We start from the raw sequence: 24250 nt of genomic DNA on the forward strand, positions 1-24250 counted from the left end.
ATAATAAATTAATATGATTTTATATTCACATCAATTGTAATCAGGTATGGATAAGAGTTGGATGACACTGATTAGGGATAGATTAAGTCTGGGGTATCGGGCCGGAGTTGATGCTTTTATTAAATTTGCAAAAGTAAATGCAGGCGGGTTCTTTCAGGAACTCAAAAATACTAGAATTTTGATAAAGATTTGACATGGGTTTTATTGCTCTGTTTGATTATTGAATAGGACCTGGTTGTTCTTCAGTTGGGGTTGGTGCATTCTCAGAGAATGGGCCTTTTAGACCCAGTGGGCAGATGCTAGTCAGAAATGAGTACAGTTGGAACAGAGGTAACAAAGTAGATATCTCTTACATTCTACTTTGATCTAAAATTGTTGGAAAATATAAAAAATTAATCGTGATTCTGCAGAAGCGAATATGTTGTTTTTGGAGTCACCAGCAGGAGTTGGGTTCTCTTATTCCTCTGATAACTCCTATTATGGTGGAGTTGATGATAACATGACTGGTATATTCTCTATTTCAGTAGAATTTAGTATTGTATCATTGCATTTTGCCAGATATATAATAATTTGGAGGAATTCTGAAATTTTTTTTTGGTTTGATCCTTAAGCTATGGACAATCTTGTGTTTCTTCAACGCTGGTTTGAGAAATTCCCACAATATAAGAATAGGGATCTCTACATAGCTGGAGAAAGCTATGCAGGTCACTACATTCCTCAGCTTGCCAATCTCATGGTTCAATTCAACAGGAGAGAAAAAAATCTTCAACCTCAAAGGAATTGCTGTGAGTAATTCTGAATGTTGCTTCTTAGAGAATTGTAAACTTTGCTACTTCATGAAAAGAAACTGCTATGAGTGAAAAGATGTACTTTACAGGATCAAAGTTTATGGCTGAATAAATGCTTGTTATCTCTATTTATTATAACATTGTTAAAAAATAAGTGAACTTATGTTTTTTCAGTTGATCCACAAATGTTTTATATTCATAAGTCTGTAGATGAATCTTGATTATAAGTGAGCATAATTATTTATGGAGAACTATTCTTTCAAACAGAAAGGTCTTGGTTATCTTGTTTCCGCCTCTAGTTGTGATTTATTATTCTTTTAGTTGTGCTGTTTTTTGCAGCAATCCATTGCAGTATTTCCTGTATATCTACAAAGTTCTGATGCTTGTTTTATATCATTTACATAAATCAGTATAGATCTGTCTATAACCTTTGTAAATATATTAACAGCTCTATGTAATTTCTTAGAGATGATACTGTGAAAACGGCGAAGGAATTGTGAAAAACGTAAAGAATAACCCAAAACAGACTCCACCGCACCCTGGTGTGGTATCTGCCATGGGTGTGGTAGAATCTGTCCTGCACCACACCCTCTGTCACACCCACGATGCAGGGTGTGGCAGAATCTGTCCTGCACCATACCCTCTACCACACCCATGGTGCAGGGTATGGCAGACTCGTTTTTAGAATCCTCCTTTGTTTGGGAATCCTCCTTTGTTTGGGATTGTGTTTTATTATAAATAGGACCACATTTTTAGGGTTTCTTAAGGAGAGAAAAGGAGAAAATTAGCATTGTTTTGAGCACTTTGAGAGGGAGATATTATGAGGGAGTTAAAAGCTTTGGTTAGGGTTATATTTGAGTGATTTTGTGAGTTGTAACCCGTTGTATTTCTCCTCCATATAGTGAAATCTCCCTATCCTCTCCCCGTGGACGTAGGCAATTGCCGAACCACGTATATCTCTGTGTTTGGTTTGATTTGTTGTAATTGGCTTGGTTTGTGCAAGTGTGTGGCTTTCTTCTTCCGTGATCTCAAGTTCATTGTGTGTGCGTGCAACGCTTCCACATAGGCGCGCGACAGATACTTTATATGGAACTTGTTTATTAGCGTATGTTTTTAGTTGTTTATAAAATTCAGTTTTTATAAACAAACAGTGCATGTACATGTTTTGCATGACAATGCAATTGATTTCAGGAACCACCGTCTTGCTTATTTTGCACGACAATGCAGTTGATTTGCTTAAAGCCATTTGACCTCATGCTTATATGTATATTCATGCTTAACTGTACTTGTAGCAAAGATTTGATGTCGGGGACTATGAGAACGACCTAGTCATCCAAGATTCCATAAAGAAAAAGTGTCGAAGTATATATAGAAATTGGAAGCATGAGTTGCACGCCTATTATCTTGGTTTAATAGAGAAGGGAGTACCTGATCCCAAGAACCATCCACCGAAGCGTGTGGAGCCTAATGATTGGGTATCGATGATCGATGTGTGGGAAACTGAAGAATGGAAGGTATAGATCTCAAATCACTTTATTAAATTGTCATGTTAATTTTAGAATCGAGATGAGGTCAGACTTACATTTAATTTTTCATTATTAGACTTACTAGTATTTAGACCCGTGCAAAGCACGGTTTCTAAAATATTTTCTGCAAATATTGAGCATGTTACCAAAATAAATTATTCTACTTTAGATATGAAGTAGAATAATTTTCCTTGTTTAGTTGTTCAAGCTTTTCCTCAGTACACTCATTTAATGAAATTACAATATATGTTCACTAATTAGTTTACTTATTTTGTATAACACGAAGTATTTGAAAACAATTAAAAGTGATAAAATGCAGGCTAAAGCTTTCTTCATATGTGCAATTCCCCTCATTAGCTTCATGTCCGGACAAAGTTGATCTAACTGTGATTACCTACAACCTTTTCCTTAAGATTACCCTTTCCATTTGATAAATTACTATCAAACCAATGCAAGATCAAGAAGAAAATACAAAAAAAGAAAAGAAAAGATCACGCAAAATCTGGAGACTATCTGAACTTTGTTTATTCAAAAAGGACATTGCGGGAATATGTGAATACTTCATAAATACTACACTCTGGAGACTATCTGAACTTTGTTTATTCAATATAGTGTGAGATATTGCATGTTTATATTTGCGTGGTGGGATAGCTTCAGTTAAATAGTGATGTATAAACTCTTGGATATTTATGTCGATTATATGTTGATTGTTTGTTTGAAGGAATGTCTTCTGCGTCTCTAAACTGTCTCATATCCTGATCCGACTATTCTTCTGTCAAGTTTGCATTGGTAAGAAGACATATCCTAAGGATAAATGCGCAAAGTGAAGAGTGGGAGAAGCTCTTCCTATTTGAATTCAAATTCGAAATCTACATATAGCTAATAGCTTGGGCATCATTTAAACTAAAGCATCTAAAGTCTGACGACTAGAGCTTTTCATAGTCCTTTCCACTCCCCTAACCATACTATGATATACATTCCAGTGCTTTGATCACATTAACTCCATTGACATTGTCTTATAGGTTTTTGATCTTTAGGGGACTATTTTGAATGTTTTTTCCACCTTTGGCATCAGAAGTGTAACTCATACAAGTTTGAAGACATTTGGCATCAGAAGTGTTTCAAATACATACTTAATGTTCTTTTTATCTTTCTAGTTCACAGCCAAATATCCTCCATAAATCTATAATCCAAAAATTGAATCACTATTTGAATGTTCTTTTTATCTGTGCAGTGAATCATGGAATTCAGCTAATGTTTGCCAGAGTAGCATGTTTTGCTCAGCTTGGTGAGGAGAATCAGTTACACTCGGGTATGTAGAATTTGCTCTATTCAGTACATTTCTCTGGATATTGTTGTTTTGGATTTGTTTCCTATGGCCTAGACGGGGAAATGCTTTCCGGGAGATTATGTTGTTGTTATTGGTTTTGTTGTACATTCCTACCAAGAAGTTCCTGTCCTACACTGTATGCGAGAGACAAACACTGTTGTAGATGCACTATCTAAACTGGGCCATGTTCTTCCTCAAATCCATTTGTTCTTTGTAATTAATAATACAAATTTGATATTGTTGTTTCTAGTTTTCTTGATGTAATCTGTTTTTGAGAGACTTTATGTACTTGGGTATGTAAGAGGAAGTTTGTAAATTAACGCTTTTAGCGCTCAAGGGGAAATGGAAAAATAGACTTTTATGTTGATGTGAATGGGATCAAATTTTTTTTTGGATGTTCAGATTCAGTGTAGGCTTGTATTTCACAGAGAATATATTATTTTTGGCGAAGCAAATTAGTGTCGATAAGCGTCAGTAAAAGTAACACTTTTACCGACGCTATATTTAGTCGCTAAATGTAACACTTTTGCCGACGACATATTATGTCACCAAAAGTAATATCTATATTTAGTCGCTAAATGTAACACTTTTGCCGACGACATATTATGTCACCAAAAGTAATATCTTTTAGCGACGCAATCTTGCGTCGGCAAAAAAGTAATATCTTTTAGCGACGCAATCTTGCGTCGGCAAAAATACACTTTTAGCGACGCGGAATGGAGCATCACTAAAAAGCTAATCTTTGGCGACGCATGGTTTACGTTGGCAAAAGTGTAGCTTTTAGCGACGCAGAATAGAGCGTCGCTAAAAGCTACACTTTTGCCGACGTAAATCATGTGTCGCCAAAGATAAGCTTTTTAGCGACACTCCTTTCCGTGTCGCTAAAAGTATACTTTTGCCGACGCATTACCCTTTGCCGACGTTAAGTATGTCGCCAAAAGTGCAAGATTTCCCGACGCCGTTTCGCATATGGAAAAAATCAGCATGCTTTTGCCGACGCAAAATAATATGCGTCGCTAAAAGATGTACTTTTCCCGACGTATGTCGCGTCGCTAAAAGTGTACTTTTGGCGACGCAGTGTATTTTCGTCGCCAAATACTTTCCTTGACGTACTTTTGGCGACGTGTTAGCGACGCTGTATTTTGCGTCGGGAAATATTTTTCCCGACGTTTTTTAAACATTTGCCGACATTTTTGTTTCATCGGCAATGTTGTATTTTGTTGTAGTGAAGAGACAAGTTTCAAAGTCAATCGAGAGAGAGGGAAGAGAGAGAAATGCAGAGCCCATAGGCATCGTCTTTATTGAGGCGATCTCGCCAAATGCTCGACCTTCTCTCTCACCACTGGAGCTTCTCGGTCACTCTGATCGCCGACCAAGACGATGATCTCCAAAACCAAGTCAGACTCTCTCTTCTCTTTCCAATTCCATTTCTCTCTTCAATTTATTTTATTTATTTACTTATTTGATGGATCCAGGTTCTGGTTGAAGGCAAAGCCAACGCTCGTGCCACGATCCTCAACATACCATCTTTCCTCAACGCTCTCACGACCAACATGGTATTGTTTGTTTCTTTGATGCTGATAAGGTGTTTGATTATTTGTCTAGTTGACCCTGTTGGGGATTCGAAACAATTAATCGAACATTTGCCCTTCCGGACCTTGTGTTGAAAGTAGGAAAGTAGGAATAAAACCACAAATAAAGATCTAACCTTGCAAAAACAGTAAAGGAGAAGAACACACAGATTTAACGAGGTTCGGCAACGTGCCTACGTCCTCGGGAGCCACACCACACAATCTCTTTATTAATTGAAGAAGAAAATACAAGCTCTCAAATAAGGGATTAATCTCTCTGAGATTCTCTCTCTCTCTTTGCAGTCAAAAAGCTCTCTTTTTGATGTAGTACAAACCCTAAAATCGTTTGGGGTATATATAGAATCCTGGTTGAAACAGAATCCTAAAAGGAACAGGACACTATCAAAAATACTCGCGGTCGACCAGTCCGGTCGACCGATCAGATTCCAGAGAGTTTGACGGTCGACCGGCGCGGTCGACCGATGTGAAAACCCGAGAGCAGTTTTCTTACAGGGTTTTGGCGGTTGACCGGGTCGGTCGACCGGGTCGGTCGACCGCGACCTGATCCAGGCTCTCCCAGCCCCCTGTGCACGTTCGCGGTCGACCGACCCGGTCGACCGCAGATCTGTCTGCGTGTTTTTCTGTCTTTTTTATTCCAGCTCTTGTCTCGAACTTTGGGTCTACACCTTAGACTAACAATCTCCCACTTGGAGACCAAAGTGCCTGCAATGAGTTCCCCTGAACTCTCCCCTTCTTTGCATGTATCTTTCCCCGAAAAAATTCTTCCTTCAATCAACAATATTCCGACGATCACACCGATCCTCGTAGTGTGGCTCCGCCTTCGTCTTCTACTCATGAAGGCCAACTGAAGTTACGCACAACTCCAGTTTCTCAATGGTGACTGCCTTCGTCAACATGTCCGCCGGATTTTAACTCCCCAAAATCTTCATTAAATGCACCTTTTCGTCCTCGATCAGCGAGCGTATAAAATGGTATTTGACGTCGATGTGCTTCGTTCTAGCATGATATACTGGATTCTTGGCAAGATGTATAGCGCTCTGGCTATCACAATAAAGAACTCCTCTCCCTTGCTTCAGATCCAACTCTTCCAAGCACCCGTTCAACCAGATCATCTCCTTGCTTGCTTCAGTCACCACGACATACTCAGCCTCGGTTGTAGACAAAGTCATGATCTTCTGCAGATGTGAGACCCAGCTCACTGCTGTCGACGCTAAGGTATAAACATACCCGTGGTGCTTCGTCTCGTATCATGATCACCGGCTAAGTCCGCATCCACGTATCCCTGCAGCACCAACTCCTTCCTCCTGAAACATAGTGGATTGTTCGTTGTTCCCCTCAAGTACCGCATTATCCACTTCACGGCCTCCCAATGCTGCTTCCCTGGATTGCTTGCAAATCTGCTCATAACTCCCACTGCATGGGCGATGTCCAACCTCGTGCAAACCATCGCGTACATGAGACTCCCAATGGCCGAAGAATATGGCACACTGCTCATATGCTCTCTATCTGCATCTGTCTTAGGCGATTGCTCCTCAGATAGCTTGAACTGACTTCCAAGGGGTGTGCTAACAACTTTAGCATTCTGCATATTAAACCTCTGAAGTACCTTCTCAATGTATTCAGCTTGGCTCAATCTCAATGTCCCTTTAGTTTTATCCCTACTGATTCACATCCCTAGAATCTGCTTCGCTGCACCCAGATCCTTCATTGCAAATTCCTTTGCTAGTTGCCTCTTCAAATTGTTTATCTCTTCTAAACACGGTCCTGCTACCAACATATCATCAACATATAATAACAAAATAATGAAGCTGGACTCGAACCTTTTGAAATAACAACAATGATCCGAGTTGCATCTTCTGTAGCCATTGTTCTCCATGAAGTTATCAAACTTCTTATACTACTGTCTCGGAGCCTGTTTCAAACCATATAAGCTCTTCTTGAGCTTGCACACCATCTCTTCCTTTCCTTCTTCAATGAAGCCAACAGGCTGCTTCATGTAGATTTCTTCATCCAAATCACCATGAAGAAAGGCAGTTTTCACATCTAACTGCTCAAGGAAGAGGTCTTCTGCAGCTACCAAACTCAACATCACTCTGATGGTTGTGAGTTTCACAACAGGGGAAAATATCTCCATGTAGTCTACTCCTTCCCGCTGTTGAAACCCCTTCACGACTAATCTGGCCTTGAATCTCTTGCTTCCATCACTCTCCTGCTTGACCCGGTAGACCCATTTATTGTCAAGGCTTTCTTTTGTGCAGGTAGCTGGGCTAACTCCTATGTCTCATTAGTGAGTAGAGAATCAATCTCCTCCTGCATCGCATGCTCCCACTGCTAAGATTCACTCACTTGCACTGTCTCTTCATAACACTCCGGCTCTCCGCTATCTGTTAAGAGTAGATAATCAAGTGACGAGAGGTATTTGGGATTTGGTTTGGGTACCCTAGATGACCTCCTAGGCTCCACGCCCTGGGTAGTAGCTTCTGCACCTGTAGTCTCCTCCGTTCTACGGTCAGAACTGACATTGTCGCCCCCATCTGGAAGTTCCTCCAAATCCATGTACTCGGATCCACCTGTATCCGTAGTGCTGCTCCCACTGCTTTGGCTATCATTGGCATTGTCCCTATCCTTGTACATCACCTTCTCATTGAATATCACATCCCAGCTCCTGATGATCTTCCTATTCTTTTCATCCCAAAGGCGATACCCGAACTCATCAATGCCGTATCTAATGAATGTGCACTTCTGTGACTTAGCTTCTAGCTTGTCCCTGACATGGTCACTGATATGAACATAAGCCACGCAACCAAATACCCGCAAGTGTGAGAGATTTATCTTCTTTCCACTCCAAACCTCCTCTAGAATCCTAAAATCTAATGGAACTGATGGCCCGTGATTAATCAGGTAGGCTACCGTATGCACCGCATCCGCCCAAAATATCTTAGGCAGACCTGAATGTAGTCGCATGCTCCACGCACGCTCTGTCAAGGTCCTGTTCATCCTCTCTGCAATGCCGTTCTGCTGCGGCGTCCCTGGAGTAGTCCTCTCTAAGCGAATCCCATTCGTAGCACAGAACCTCTTGAACTCCTCCAGCTCGTATTCTCCACCATTATCTGATCTCAAGAACTTTACCTTTAGATCTGTCTCGTTCTCGACCATGGCCTTTCACTTCTTGAAGATTTCGAACACCTCTGACTTGTGCTTCATGAAGTAAACTCACACCTTCCTCGAGTGATCGTCGATAAAGGTGACGTAGTATCTCGAACCACCAAAAGAAGACACACTGGCTGGGCCCCATACATCTGTATGAATTAACTCTAGCTTCTAAGCCTTAGGTGGCCTTCCATCCTTCTGGAAACTAACCCTCTTCTGCTTCCCAAAGATGTAGTCTTCACAAACTCCGACTTCCATGGCGTCGATCCCTGTTAGCTTTCGTTGTGAATGTAGAATTTTCATCCCCTTCTTACTCATGTGTCCCAGCCTGTTGTGCCACAGATCTATACTCTCCTTGCCAGCTGCAATTGCGAGGGTGTCACTCGCATGTGAAGTGAGGTAGAGAGTTCCTGTTTTATTGCCTCGGGCAACAACCATCGTACCGTTAGAGATTCTCCACGAATCCCCGGTGAATGTCAAAACGTAGCCTTCTGTCCCACGATTCCTCTTCAGCTTCGGCACGTGTCTCACGTTCTTCAAATTCCACTTAGAGCCATTTATCTGTATCTGAACGTCGCCCTTTCCAACAATATTGCAAGGTTCATTGTTCTCCAGGTATAGTTTACCAAAGTCCCTTGCTACATAGTTCTGAAGTAGTTTCCTATTAGCAGTGGCGTGGAAAGAAGCTCCTGAGTCGATGACCCAAGAATCAGAATCGCTATCCATAGCAAGGATCAAGGCATCCTGCACGATATGAGCCTCATGCTCACCCGCATCCTTCTTTGGTGCTTTACAGACCGAAGACATATGGCCCTCCTGGCCACAGTTCCAACATTTCCCTCTGATAGACCTAACCTTCGAGTTCGGCCTCTTCTTCGCTGATTTCGACCGATTCCTGTTCTGGTTTCCTTTCTTCTAGCTTCTGCCTCTCTGCTCGAAACTTAGGGCTGAACCTGAACCTTCTGATTCGGACGATTTTCTTCTAACCTCCTCGGATAGAATCATGCTAACAACCTCATTCAGCTTCAACTTCTCTTTCCCCGTCGAATTGCTGATTGCCGTCACACAACATGCCTAACTATTCGGCAACTGCGATAGTAGTAGAAGGGCCTGCACTTCGTCATCAAACGTGATGTCCACGGAGATAAGTTGATCAACAATCGTGTTGAACTCGCTGAGGTGCATCGTGAAGGACCGTCCTTCTGCCATCTTGAGGTTGAAAAGAGTTTTGACTAGATGCACTTTGTTTGCTGCCGACGGTTGCCAATCCAAAAAAATTTGGGTTAAAACTTTGGTTATTGTAGCTCTTGCTAACACACAAATAATTGTCTCATGGTCTCTCTTTTTCTGTACTCAAGTGAATTGAATAGAAGAAAATATTTATGTAGTTAATCCAAAAATTTTGATGTTTCGGTATAAACCCTTCGAACTTCTGTTATTGGTAACATACAAATAACTATTTCATGGTTCATGATTTCCCCCTTTTATGTACTTTATTACATATCTGATTTTTATTGTTTTAACATTGAAAAACATGGTATAAATGAGAATAGGAATTCTATTTCGGGTAGGGCTAGATTGTTATAGGATTAACTTTGTCAGCTAATAATGTACACCAGTCGGAGAAAATTCTATGATGCAAGGCCGTGGTAAAATGCATCGAATAAAACACGATCATCACTCGTTACAAAATATTATGCTTCTTGTCTACTGAAGCTTTAGTTATGTTTAATTAGTTAGTATATGGTCCATCAATTACAAGACAGACATTGTCCTTCATGAAGCCCTTTAACATGTTCAACAGCCATGAGATAGTAAAATGGTAGATGAGAGTATTTGACTAATATTTGTAATTATTGAATAAAAATTTTTACTTATAGAATCTATCCTCAGATTAACTTCAATATCAGATACTGGTGTTAGATTACTACCTATAGATAGAAGAAATACATTTAATTTCATTATGTTTCTCTTAGGTCCTTTATTCATATATTCATCCTAATTTTAGCAAGTCTTTAGCAGTGATTATTCACTTTACGTGGTTTGAGTATTATTTAAGAGCTTATTTTGTTATTCTGAAGTGATTCAAGGTTTGTGCATCATTTAATGCATTGTTGTTTGCAAAACCTACTGTTAATGAAAAAACTATTGTTAACCATCAAAGTTCATGCTCATGGATTGGACTTTAATACTTGGAGATACTATTGACTACATGAAGGAGCTCTTAGAAAGGATCAAGAAGCTACAAGAAGAGATTGAAGTTGGTTCATAAAAAACTCACAATCTATTGGGCATCTTCAAAATTTTGAGTCTCGAGTAGCATCAAAAGAGGAGAGTATGAAGATGGAGATTTTTTTTAAAACAATTTGCACTTAGGTTGGATATGTGCATTGAATTAGTATTAGAACTTCAATGTTGTAATTGTTTGTTTTAATAATATATTTTCTATTTTTTTATACAATTATTTTTATCTTTGAATGAATATTTTTGTGTTCATGTTATGTTTTCTTAAATAATTTATGTGATTGAATATGAAAGAAAAAACCTAAATGGTATATGGATGTAATACATATGAATGAATGTGATTTTTATATATTAAAAATTAAAAAATAAAAATACCCTAGACGGAATTTCTGTCTAGGATGAGCATCCTAGACGAAAATTCCATCTAGGATGTTTTGGGTATCCTAGATGGAATTTTCGTCTAGGATACTCATCCTAGACGGAATTTTTTTCGTCTACGATGAGTTTCCTAGACGGAAATTCCATCTAGGGTACCTAAAACATGCTAGACAGAATTTTCGTCTAGGATGCTCATCCTATATGGAAATTATGTCTAGGATTATCCTAGACGGTTTTAAATTCTGGCTAGAATAATCCGTCTAGGATGTATTCTAGACGGAATTTTAGTCTAGAATACTACATCCTAGATGGAAACTTCCTAGACGCGCATCCTAGACGGAATTCCGTCTAGGATAATCATCCTAGATGGAAATCTAATTTTCCTAGATGGAATTTTCAGTCTAGGATGTCTCATTTTTTACTTGTGAAATTATAGGATAACAAATTCTTAAAAAGAAAAGGACATGGATATACGTATCTTGGTGATGTTTCCTCTCATAAAAATAAAATAAAATACAAGGGTATAAAAAGAGAGATAAGCATACCCATTTATGGAATTTGTGAAATCCTCTCCAATTGAGAGTATTTGAAAAATTCTAAAAATAATTATTTTTGCATTTTTAAATTCAATATTTTAAAAATTTTCTTGAAACAAACACCAAATATGGAATCCCAAAACACAAAAAAACTCACTTATTGATCCTAAAATTTGTAATTGATACAAAATGCCAAAATTTTGCTTGAACCAAACAGCCCCTAAATAAATAATTCCCAAAAATTAACTTACCAAAACGTTAACCCCTCCAAAATTATCAACAATCCACTTCACAAAATCCTACAACGTCCCCACAATCCTCTATATGAAGCTGATGTCAATCCACATTACTCATCCCCTCTCCTCTAATCTCCTCCACAACTGCTCGACATCGATCTAAGTTTGTTAATTTTTCCTTGTTTCCTCCACTTTTTGATCAATGAATTTGTTTCCCCGTTTTTAAATCAAGGAGGTTTTGAGATGATGTGGAGAGGTGATGAGCTGAGAATTCAAAATAGGATTTTTAACTGAAAATATTAGGAGGAGAAGAGAGATTTCTAGATAACTATAGATTTATGCTTGTGGATGGAATTTTTTTAATTATGTTTATTTTGGACGTGCACTGTAGATATAAACAATGTCTATCTATAGTTGATTGAAAATATTAGGGGAGAAGAGAGGTTCCTAGAGAAATATAGGCTTATTCTTCTGGTTGGAAATTTTTCTTTTTTTAATTATGTTTGGTTTGAAGATGTATGTTGAGATCACTGTGTAAAATACAAGATTGAAAAGTTAGAGGTGAGGAAGGAGTAATGTGGAGGTGAGGGATTGAGTTTAAAGTAAATATGGCTCTCCATTTTTTCTGGTTTCCTTCTTTCCATAAAATATCTGAATGAAGAGAGGATCGGATCACTCCTCAACTAAATAAAAATTGACTGTAGAGAGAGCTAACATTAACATTGGAGGGTAAAATGGGCAACGCAAGAGTTGGACCATGGACCTTGAGGCTCAAAATATAGCCTCTCTTACTAACTGATCTATGAAGTAATTATGTCGCAATGCAAAAAAAATTATTGAAATTATATCATATAATATAACTATATTAGATAGTATAAAATAATATAAATAGTAATAGTTATATTAATAATAGATTTTTTGGGACTAAGAGTGATCTTAGAAGCATATATGTTTAAATATGATGAAGTAAATCTTTAATTTCTGAAGGAATAAAGCCCTTTATGTGAGAATTTCGGGCTTAAAAATAAATTAGGTGAAACGTGAGATCTTTAGTGAAAAACCTTCAATATACATTATTATATTGTGCTAGTTGGCGGCTGCTATTCCTACAATGCTTTGGAAGTTGGTACAGTATAGTTCTTTTGGGGCTAAAAAATTAAATTATATTAAAGTTTGGACTAATGAGTAAAATTAATTTCTTTTTCATACCAAAGTATTGAGTGCCACTGTGCTTAGGAACAGTGTAGACCCATTACTTTTAGTATATAGATAAAGGAACCAGTCTTAATTATTGTATGAATGCGCACATATATAATTCACACTTCTTATTGTCTATAGAAGAAGAAACCACATGTCATTATCAATGATGTATCTTAGGAGTAGTTAAATAATTTTTTTTTTTGCGTAAATGAGAAAGAAATTCCCTTTGACACTCTATTGATGAGAAGAAGCTAACAAAACATTCTAAGCTAATTAAAGGATATCAAGTTGCAATGTTGTAGTGACCATGTGGACTTGGCCTATATGTCAAAATTTCTTGGAGCTCACTTGAATGCTACTAGCTTTAAAAGGAGGAATATATCGTTAACAAATTGAATCTTAAACTTGGGTTTGAAGTAATATTGGAGAACAAATTGAGGGGTATATTTGTAGGTACCAAAATTCCTTAGTTGTAGCATAATAGTTAGGGCATGTTTGTTTCACCAAAAATTACAGAAAGTGGGGGAAAGAAAATAAATTTTGATGTTTTTCTCTACTTTTTGATGTTTGGTTCGTCAAAATTTTTTGATGTTTTTCTCTACTTTTTGATGTTTGGTTCGTCAAAATTCGGAAAGAAAGTGAGGGAGAAAATGAGTTGTCACCATATTATATGTTTGGTTCGTCAAAATTCGGAAAGAAAGTGAGGGAGAAAATGAGTTGTCACCATATTATTGGATGACATGAGTAATTTTTGATGTTTTCCTCCACTTTTTTTATTTTTTGTTATTTCTTGTGTTTGGTTCATTCTTAAAACTAAGAAAATAAATAAGAGAAAATGAGTTGTCATTATATTATTGGATGATGTGACACATACTTAGTAAAATCAATTTCCTTATTTTTTGGAGGAAATGGATGGAAGAAAATTTTAATGAGATGTGATGATTTGTCACCATATTATTGAATGATGTGAGTAATTTTTAGAGATGATAGAAAATAAAGAAAAATTAGGTGAGGTGAGTTAGATGAGTTGATTGATGTGACTCATTTCTTGTGTTTAGTTTATTTTTAAAAGTAAGAAATGAGATGTGATGGGATGAGTTGTCACAATATTATTGGGGAAAAGTGGAGAAAGTGAATGAAAGTGGGTTAAAGAAAGTGAGGGATAGTGAAAAAGTGAAGGAAAGTGGGTTTTGAATTCTGGGAGAAACGAAACAAACAGGCCCCTATGCAAAAGAAGGAATCTTCGTACACTAAATTGATTGATGGTTAAAATTTCACAATTCTTTTTCCTCATCTTATAAATATCTTGAACTTAAAGGAATTTATATTGGTATTTTTATCAACTCATAACTATTTGTTGAAGTGATTGTTTGGTTGGATGATGATAAGAATATAGGGTTTTTCTATAGAGTGCCCATAGGCACTCTATAAGAGAGGAGAGAGATAGAGAGAAGTGAATTGCCCATGGGCCCTCCTGATTTGCACTAAATTCTATGGGCAATTCACTTCTCTCTATCTCTCTCCTCTCTTATATAGTGCCCATGGGCACTCTATAGAAAAACCCAATGATCTATTAGAGAATAAAAAAGTTTGGGCCGGGTAGGGATCTATTTTATATTTGGATTGATGGCAACCAAATCATCTCTCAAACATTATGAAAACTCAAGAAAACAAATCCCAATTTATAAAATTGCATTATATTCTACATAAATTTTTTAAGAAAAATGTCTTACGGAGCTGAAAATGTGACATATAAAGGGGGACAAGTGAGGTGTCCCCCTCTGATTGCATAATGAGCTGGTCATGGCCAGATCATTATACAATTAACTACGGGCTTCCTGAGCTTGAGCCCGTGCCTGCGCTGACATCGCGCGGCGCTTGCGAATGCGCTCCTCGAGCGTCGAATGGTTCCGTTTGACGCGGACCCATTCTTTCTTTGGATGCTTGGAAGAGTCGCCGTTCATTGGTGATTGAGGCTGTTTGCCTCTTCTGTTCTTCAACTCCGCGTTGTATAAGAGAGGAGAGAGATAGAGAGAAGTGAATTGCCCATGGGCCCTCCTGATTTGCACTAAATTCTATGGGCAATTCACTTCTCTCTATCTCTCTCCTCTCTTATATAGTGCCCATGGGCACTCTATAGAAAAACCCAATGATCTATTAGAGAATAAAAAAGTTTGGGCCGGGTAGGGATCTATTTTATATTTGGATTGATGGCAACCAAATCATCTCTCAAACATTATGAAAACTCAAGAAAACAAATCCCAATTTATAAAATTGCATTATATTCTACATAAATTTTTTAAGAAAAATGTCTTACGGAGCTGAAAATGTGACATATAAAGGGGGACAAGTGAGGTGTCCCCCTCTGATTGCATAATGAGCTGGTCATGGCCAGATCATTATACAATTAAGGGGGACACCTCACATGCCCCCCCTATCTGTCCCATTTTCGGATCTTTAGAAACACTCATTCTTTAATGAATTACACACACATGTCTTAATTATGTTTTTGATTTTTAATATTCTAATACTTTAAATGTACATTGATAACATAATATGCGAATAAAGGATAGTATTTTATGCGGAATAAGTCTTTTGTATGGTCATTTCTCCGAAATTCATATGATAACCAATTAATATTAATTAGATTGCAATAAATAGAATTACTCTTTTTTGTATATTCCTTTTCCTCCTCGAAAACATTCCCTCGTTTTCCCTCCATATCCATTCACCAATTAAGAAAGCGGAAGAGTCAAAAATCAACACCCCTTAAAAGAATTTCAAAATCCCATGAAAATGGATTTTCAACGCCCAATAGAAAAAACGCGGGATTATATAACGAGAAAGAAACAAGATTACACGAACCGTGTACGCCTGTTCATTTGACCGCTCCCTCCTTCCTTTCCCGCTCTTTTCAAGACTTTCTTCACCCACTCACTCACCCTCTCACATACGAAGTGGGGACCCGCAAAGGAAAAAGTGGGTGCAAATTTCAATAACAGAACTAACAGCTCCCGTTCGTATTCGCCAATCTTGAACATCACAAAACTTCATGGAGTTTTCCTTCCTAAACCCACAGTTTAGAAAAACTTTTTCCCTAGCCCACCCACTACAAACTCACTCTTAAACGCAAGATTATTAAGATTTCTTTCTATACCCGTTTTTACCTCAATATAAGTACTTTGTGTTCGAAATGATTTCGAATGAAATATGGATTGAACATAAATAATCACAAAACTTCGGGTTTATGAGAAAATACCTCGTCTTTAAAATCTCCATCCCGATCGATTCGTCTTCCCCTGCTCTATCCAGAAACTCGCCTCCAGCGGTAAAATGAACCGCAGGAGGATCCTAACCTTCCTCCCAATCCTCCTACTCTTCCTCCTCTCAACCAACTTCGATAGCCTGTACAGGTTAACCTCCCCTCCTCCCCCGGATCCCGTCACCGCCTACTCCTCCCTCCTCAACAAACCAGAACACCTATCTCAGCGCCTCACCATCGAGCGGAAACCCTTATTCTCACCGCCGGCGACCGAGTCCGTCCTCTTCCCCGATTCGAGAGATGTTCTCTTAGTCCTTTATTCATTATATTTCATCCTAATTTTTAGCAAGTCTTTAGGCAGTGATTATTCACTTAACTGTGGTTTGAGTATTATTTAAAGCTTATTTTGTTTATTCTGATAAGTGATTCAAGGTTTGTGCATTCATTTAATGCATTGTTGTTTGGCAAAACGCTACTGTTAATTGGAAAAACTATTGTTACCATCAAAGTTCATTGCTCATGGATTGGACTTTAATACTATGGAGATTACTATTGACTACATGAGGAGCTGCTTAGAAAGGATCAAGAGCTACAAGAAGAGATTGAAGTTGGTTCATAACAAATCACAATCTATTTGGGCATCTTCAAATTTTGAGTCTCGAGTAGGCATCAAAAGAGGAGAGTCATGAAGATGAGATTTTTTTTAAAAAATTTGCAGCCTTAGGTTGGATATGTGGCATTGATTAGTATTAGAACTCTCAATGTGTAATTGTTTGTTTTAATGATATATTTTCTATTTTTTTATACAATTATTTTTATCTTTTTTGAATATATTTTTTGTGTTCATGTTATGTTTTCTTAAATAATTTATGTGATTGAATATGAAAGAAAAAACCTAAATGGTATATGGATGTAATACATATGAAGTGAATGTGATTTTTAATTATATAAAATTAAAAATAAAAATACCCTATGACGGGGAATTTGTGTCTAGATGAGCATCCTAGAACGAAAATTCCATCTAGCGATGTTTATTGGGTTCCCCTAGCTGGAATTTTCGTCTAAGGATACTTCATCCTAGAACGGAATTTTTTTCGTCTACGATGAGTTTCCTAGACGGAATTCGCATGCTAGGGTACCTAAACATGCTAGACAGAATTTTAGTCCAGACTGCTCATCCTAATATGGAATTATGTTAGGATATCCTAGACGGTTTTTAAATTCTGGCTAGAATAATCCGTCTAGGATGTTTCTAGACGAATTTTAGTCTAGAATACTACAATCCTAGAATGGAAACTTCCTAGAGCGCGCATCTAGACGGAATTCCGTCTAGGATTAATCATCCTAGATGGAAATCTAATTTTCCTAGATGGAATTTTCATCTAGGATGTCTAATTTTTTACTTGTGAAATTATAGGATACAAATTCTTTAGAAAGAAAGGACATGGATTTATACGTATCTTGGTGATGTTTCCTCTGCATAAAAATAAATAAAATACTAAGGGTATAAAAAGAGAGATAAGCAGTACCTCAATTTAATGGAATTTGTGAAATCGGTTTTTTTTTTTTTTTTTTTTTTTTTTTTTTTTTTCTCTTCCAATTGAGAGTATTTGAAAATTCTACATAATTATTTTTTGGCATTTTTAAATTCAATATTTTAAAAAATTTTCTTGACACACCAAATATGGAACGCAACAGCAAAAAATCCAACTTATTGATCCTAAAATTTGTAATTGATTACAAATGCCAAAATTTTGCTTGAACCAAACAGGCCCTAATAAATAATTCCCAAATAATTAACTTACCAAAACGTTACGCCCTCCAAAATTATCACAATTTCCACTTCAACAAAATCCTACAACGTCCCCAGACAATCCTCTATAATGAAAGCTGATGTCATCGCACATTACTCATCCCCTCTCTCTAATTCCTCCTCCACAACTGCTCGACATCGATCTAAGTTTGTTAATTTTTCCTTGTTCCTCCACTTTTTGATCAATGAATTTTGTTTCGGTTTTTTAAATTCAAGGGGTTTTTGAGATGATGTGGAGAGGTGATGAGCTGAGAATTCAAAATAGGATTTTTAACTGAAAATATTAGGAGGAGAAGAGAGATTCTAGATAACTATAGATTTATGCTTGTGGATGGAATTTTTTTATTATGTTTATTTTGGACGTGCCTGTAGATATAAAAATGTCTATCTATAGTTGATTGAAAATATTAAGGGGAGAAGAGAGGTTCCTAGAGAAATATAGGCTTATTCTTCTGGTTGGAAATTTTTCTTTTTTTTAATATGTTAGGTTTGAAGATGTATGTTGAGATCACTGTGTAAAATACAAGATTGACAAAGTTTCAGAGGTGAGGAAGGAGTAATGTGGAGGTGAGGATTGAGTTTAAAGTAAATATGGCTCTCCCATTTTTTTCTGGTTTTCCTTCTTCATAAAATATCTGAATGAAGAGAGGATCGGATCACTCTCAACTAAATAAAAATTGACTGTAGAGAGAGCTAACATTAACATTGGAGGTAAAATGGGCAACGCAAGAGTTGGACCCATGGACCTTGGGGCTCAAAATATAGCCTCTCTTACTAACTGATCTATGAAGTAATTATGTCGCAATGCAAAAAAAATTATTGAAATTATATCATATAATATAACTACTATTAGATAGTATAAATAATATAAATAGTAATAGTTATATTAATAATAGATTTTTTGGACTAAGAGTGATCTTAGAAGCATATAATGCTTTACAATATGATGAAGTAAATCTTTAATTTCTGAAGGAATAAAGCCGCTTTATGTGAGATTTCGGGCTTAAAAATAAATTTAGGTGAAACGTGAGATCTTTAGTGAAAAACCTTCAATATACATTATTATATTGTGCTAGTTGGCGGCTGCTATTCCTACAAATGCTTTGGAGTTGGTACAGTATAGTTCTTTGGGGCTAAAAAATTAAATTATATAAGTTTGGACTAATGAGTAAAATTAATTTCTTTTTCATAACCAAGTATTGAGTGCCCACTGTGCTTAGGAACAGTGTAGACCCATTCTTTTAGTATATTAGATAAAGGAACCAGTCTTAAATTATTGTATGAATGCGCACATATATAATTCAACACTTCTTATTGTCTATAGAAGAAGAAACCACATGTCCATTATCAATGATGTATCTTAGGAGTAGTTAAAATAATTTTTTTTTTTGCGTAAATGAGAAGAAATTCCCTTTGACCACTCTATGATGAGAGAAGCTAACAAACATTCTAAGCTAATTAAGGATATCAAGTTGCAATGTTGTAGTGACCATGTGGACTTGGACCTATATGTCAATTTCTTGGAGCTTCACTTGAATGCTACTAGCTGTAAAGGAGGAATAAATATCGTTAACGAAATTGAATCTTAAACATTGGTTTGAAGTAATATTGGAGAACAAATTGAGGGTTATATTGTAGGTACCACAAATTCCTTAGTTTGTAGAATAATAGTTAGGGCATGTTTGTTTCCACAAAAATTACAGAAAAGTGGGGGAAAGAAATAAATTTTGATGTTTTTCTCTAATTTTGATGTTTGTTCGTCAAAATTCGGAAAGAAAGTGAGGGAGAAAATGAGTTGTCACCATATTATTTGATGACAGAGTAATTTTTGATGTTTTCCTCCACTTTTTTTATTTTTTGTTATTTCTTGTGTTTGGTTCATTCTTAAAACTAAGAAAATAAATAAGAGAAAATGAGTTGTCATTATATTATTGGATGATGTGACACATACTTAGTAAAATCAATTTCCTTATTTTTTGGAGAAATGGATGAAGAAAAATTTTAATGAGATGTGATGATTTGTCACCATATTAATTGAATGATGTGAGTAATTTTTAGAGATGATAGAAAATAAAGAAAAATTAGGTGAGGTGAGTTAGATGAGTTGATTGATGTGACTCATTTCTTGTGTTTAGTTTATTTTTAAAAGTAAGAAATGAGTGTGATGGATAGTTGTCACAATATTATTGGGGAAAAGTGGAGAAAGTGAATGAAAGTGGTTAAAGAAGTGAGGATAGTGAAAAAGTGAAGGAAAGTGGGTTTCTGAATTCTGGGAGAAACGAAACAAACAGGCCCCTATGCAAAAGAAGGAATCTTCGTACACTAAATTGATTGATGGTTAAAATTTCACAATTCTTTTTCCTCATCTTATAAATATCTTGAACTTAAAGGAATTTATATTGGTATTTTTATCAACTCATAACTATTTGTTGAAGTGATTGTTTGGTTGATGATGATAAGAATATAGGGTTTTTCTATAGAGTGCCCATAGGGCACTCTATAAGAGAGGGAGAGAGATAGAGAGAAGTGAATTGCCCATGGGCCCCTGATTTGCACTAAATTCTATGGGCAATTCAACTTCTCTCTATCTCTCTCCTCTCTATATAGTGCCCATGGGCACTCTATAGAAAAACCAATGATCTATTAGAGAATAAAAAAGTTTGGGCCGGGTAGGGATCTATTTTATATTTGGATTGATGGCAACCAATCATCTCTCAAACATTATGAAAACTCAAGAAAACAAATCCCAATTTATAAAATTCATTATAATTCTACATAAATTTTTTTAAGAAAATGTCTTACGGAGCTGAAAATGTGACATATAAAGGGGGGACAAGTGAGGTGTCCGCCCCTCTGATTGCATAATGAGCTGGTCATGGGCCAGATCATTATACAATTAAGGGGGGACACCTCACATGCCCCCCCTATCTGTCCCATTTTCGGGATCTTTAGAAACACTCATTCTTTAATGAATTACACACACGATGTCTTAATTATTTTTTGATTTTTAATATTCTAATACTTTAAATGTACATGATAACATAATATGCGAATAAAGGATAGTATTTTATGCGGAATATAGTCTTTTGTATGGTCATTTCTCGAAATTCATATGATAACCAATTATTATTAATTAGATTGGCAATAAATAGAATTACTCTTTTTGTATATTCCTTTTCCTCCTCGAAAACATTCCTCGTTTTCCGCTCCATATCCATATCACCAATTAAGAAAGCGAAGAGTCAAAAATCAACACCCCTTAAAAGATTTCAAAATCCCATGAAAATGGATTTTCAACGACGCCCAATAGAAAAAACGCGGGATTATATAACGAGAAAGAAACAAGATTACAACGAACCGTGTAGCGCCTGTTCATTTGACCCTCCCTCCTTCCTTTCCGCCTCTTTTCAAGACTTTCTTCACCACTCCACTCACCCTCTCACATACGAAAGTGGGGACCCGCAAGGAAAAAGTGGGTGCAAATTTCAATAACAGAAACTAACAGTCCCGTTCGTATTCGCCAATCTTGAACATCACAAAACTTCATGGAGTTTTCCTTCTAAACCACAGTTTAGAAAAACTTTTTTCCCTAGCCCAACCCACTACAAACTCACTCTTAAACGCAAGATTATTAAGATTTCTTTCTATACCCGTTTTTACCTCAATATAAGTACTTTGTGTTCGAAATGATTTCGAATGAAATATGGATTGAACATAAATAATCACAAAACTTCGGGTTTATGAGAAAATACCTCGTCTTTAAAACTCCATCCCGATCGATTCGTCTTCCCCTGCTCTATACCAGAAACTCGCCTCCAGCGGTAAAATGAACCGCAGGGATCCTAACCTTCCTCCCAATCCTTCCTACTCTTCTCTCTCAACCAACTTCGATAGCCTGTACAGGTTAACCCCCCTCCTCCCCCGGATCCCGTCACCGCCTACTCCTCCCTCCTCAACAAACCAGAACACCTATCTCAGCGCCTCACCCATCGAGCGGAAACCCTTATTCTCACCGCCGGCGACCGAGTCCGTCCTCTTCCCCGATTGGTTCGTCTTCGTTCTCCTCCCCAATAAAACCGCCGCCGGTGGCGTAACAATATGTCTGCCTCTTCTCAAACGGCGCCACGTCGGCAGCCAACTACAGCGGTCGAATCCCTCCTCAGCCCGAAGATGGTTTCTCTGCAAAATGCCCAGAAGCGTTCAGAGGCTGCGGCCCTTCTACACTCCGAAGCTGATCGTATCGGGCTCTACCGTCATCGGGTCGGGCTCGGATCGGATGACGGAGATGATGAGATGGAACCGGCTCGCTTACGAGTCGATGTCACCGCCGATGACGTCGCATCGTCTTCGCCAGGGGGTTAACAAGAACCAGGGCAGGGATCGGGCCGGCACGTGACGTCACCTGCGTTTTCCTCTGCCAACGCGCTGTCGCTGCCGTTACAAACGCCACTGTCTCGGCGCAGGAGGTGTTCCGCTGTCCCACACCCACCGTCAATCTTGAACGGAGACGTAAGGGTGACCGTCAAGATCGCCAGCGAGAGCTCAGCGATCCCATCAGTCGCCGTGTACGCGCCGCCGTGAACCGGCGAACGTAGCGGGAGCCGACGAAGCCGCTAAACGTGCGCGTGCACGATGGTGTATAACGCCGCCAAGCTTCTTAGAGAATGGGTTTCTTTCCCATTCGCGAGATTGGAATCGATAAATTCGTTTTATTATCGATAACGGCAGCGATGACGATCTCTCTAACGTGCTGACTCAAGCTTGCTGACGACGGGCTTGAACGTCAGCACCATATACTGGCCGTGGCAGAAGACGCAAGAAGCCGGGTCTCCCCACTGCGCCGCGGCAGCGCACGTTAGCGGCGACTGCGCATGGATAGCCTTCTCGACGTCGACGAGTTCCTCTACTCCCTTCATGGGCCGGCTCAGCCCGGCCCAACAAAACAATGATCCGGTCCATCATCGGCCCGGACTCCCCCACCTAGGACAGGTGCAGATCACGTGCGTTGACTCGGCCTAAGCGTCAACGCGCCACACCGCCCGCCGCGTGACCCAAGGCTACACCTGCCGCTGACCGCCGACGGGACGCCAGAGGCACATCGATAGTCAAGCCGGAAGCAGCGTGGCCGCATTGAGAAACTCGGTCCAGCCACTTGCGTGGGGCCGGGTGGCACGTGCGAAAGCCCGGGCAATGCGGCCGGTGAACCAACTACAAGTACCAGGCGTGGGGGAGCTTCAGGAAGAAGTTCCGGCGGAGGGTGTCGCCTACGTGGCCGACTGGACGGAGAGGAGGAACGTGGGGTCCAGGTACCAGGACGCCGGGCTGGGGTTCACTGACGACGTGGAGCCGGAGTGGTGGGCCAGGACGGGTGCGAGAGGAGGGACGAGGGCTGAAGAGGGTGGTGGAGAGGTGGTTCAGGAGGCCAACGGGGAGGTTTGACTGGGAATTGTAGTTTAGGGTTTTGGTGGAGGTTTTTTGGAATGATTTGTTGGTGTCGTTGAATTTGTTTGTTGTTTTGTAAAAATGATGGAGGATTTAGGAATATTTTGAGATTTTTTCTTTTTCCTTCTTCCCCTTATTTTTTTTTTTCGGGTGTAAATTTGGATTTGGAATGGAAGGAGAGCATGGGTGGAGGATAAGAGGAATGTTGATGGAAGTAGGTACGTGCATGCATGGGTTCAGTTGATCGGGAATGTATGCCAATGTTGTTTAAATTTTTGTGAATATTTTAGAGAATTAAAACCTGTTGCCATATTGTGTGTGTGTGTATTATACGTATGTATATCTGAACTCTCTTTTGTTAGCGCTGTTTTTTTTCTTGAAAGGTAATTTTCTGTGCTTCTTGGACTTTCATTAATAATGTGTTACCTGCGTAAAAATATACAGACATCATATGCTTAGTACACGTAAGAGTTTTGAATCATGACGAATCTAAAGGTGAAGTAAACACCCTAGCTCATAATTAAGCCTGGAAACTTCTTAACCCAGTAGCAATGAATAATGATTTGGAAGGATGGAAAAAGGTTACTGTGATGAAATTGACCGACATGGATCGAGCTCCCCACACTTGACTTTATTTTCTTGTTCTAGTAGTTAAGCAGCTAAAGCAAAATCTTAATCTCTTACTTAAGCAATTAGGCAATATAAATCCTATTCTTTTATTCTTTAGGACAGACGGTGTTAAGTAAAGATAGA

At 38.3% G+C, this 24250-nt stretch overlaps 1 protein-coding gene across 1 annotated transcript; it reads left to right on the top strand.

Moving 5' to 3' along the window:
* On the top strand, positions 227-23769 carry LOC109823254. The gene is given in 15 exon segments (XM_020389538.1): positions 227-330; positions 411-506; positions 612-785; positions 1141-1148; positions 2081-2302; positions 3352-3430; positions 3549-3626; positions 22680-22741; positions 22744-22764; positions 22767-22808; positions 22811-22931; positions 22934-22960; positions 22963-23033; positions 23271-23313; positions 23316-23769. Coding segments are annotated over 15 exon segments (1257 nt in total). The 5' UTR covers positions 227-296; the 3' UTR covers positions 23495-23769.

Source organism: Asparagus officinalis, chromosome 9 (assembly GCF_001876935.1).
Source record: "Asparagus officinalis chromosome 9, Aspof.V1, whole genome shotgun sequence".
NCBI classification, from domain to species: domain Eukaryota; kingdom Viridiplantae; phylum Streptophyta; class Magnoliopsida; order Asparagales; family Asparagaceae; genus Asparagus; species Asparagus officinalis.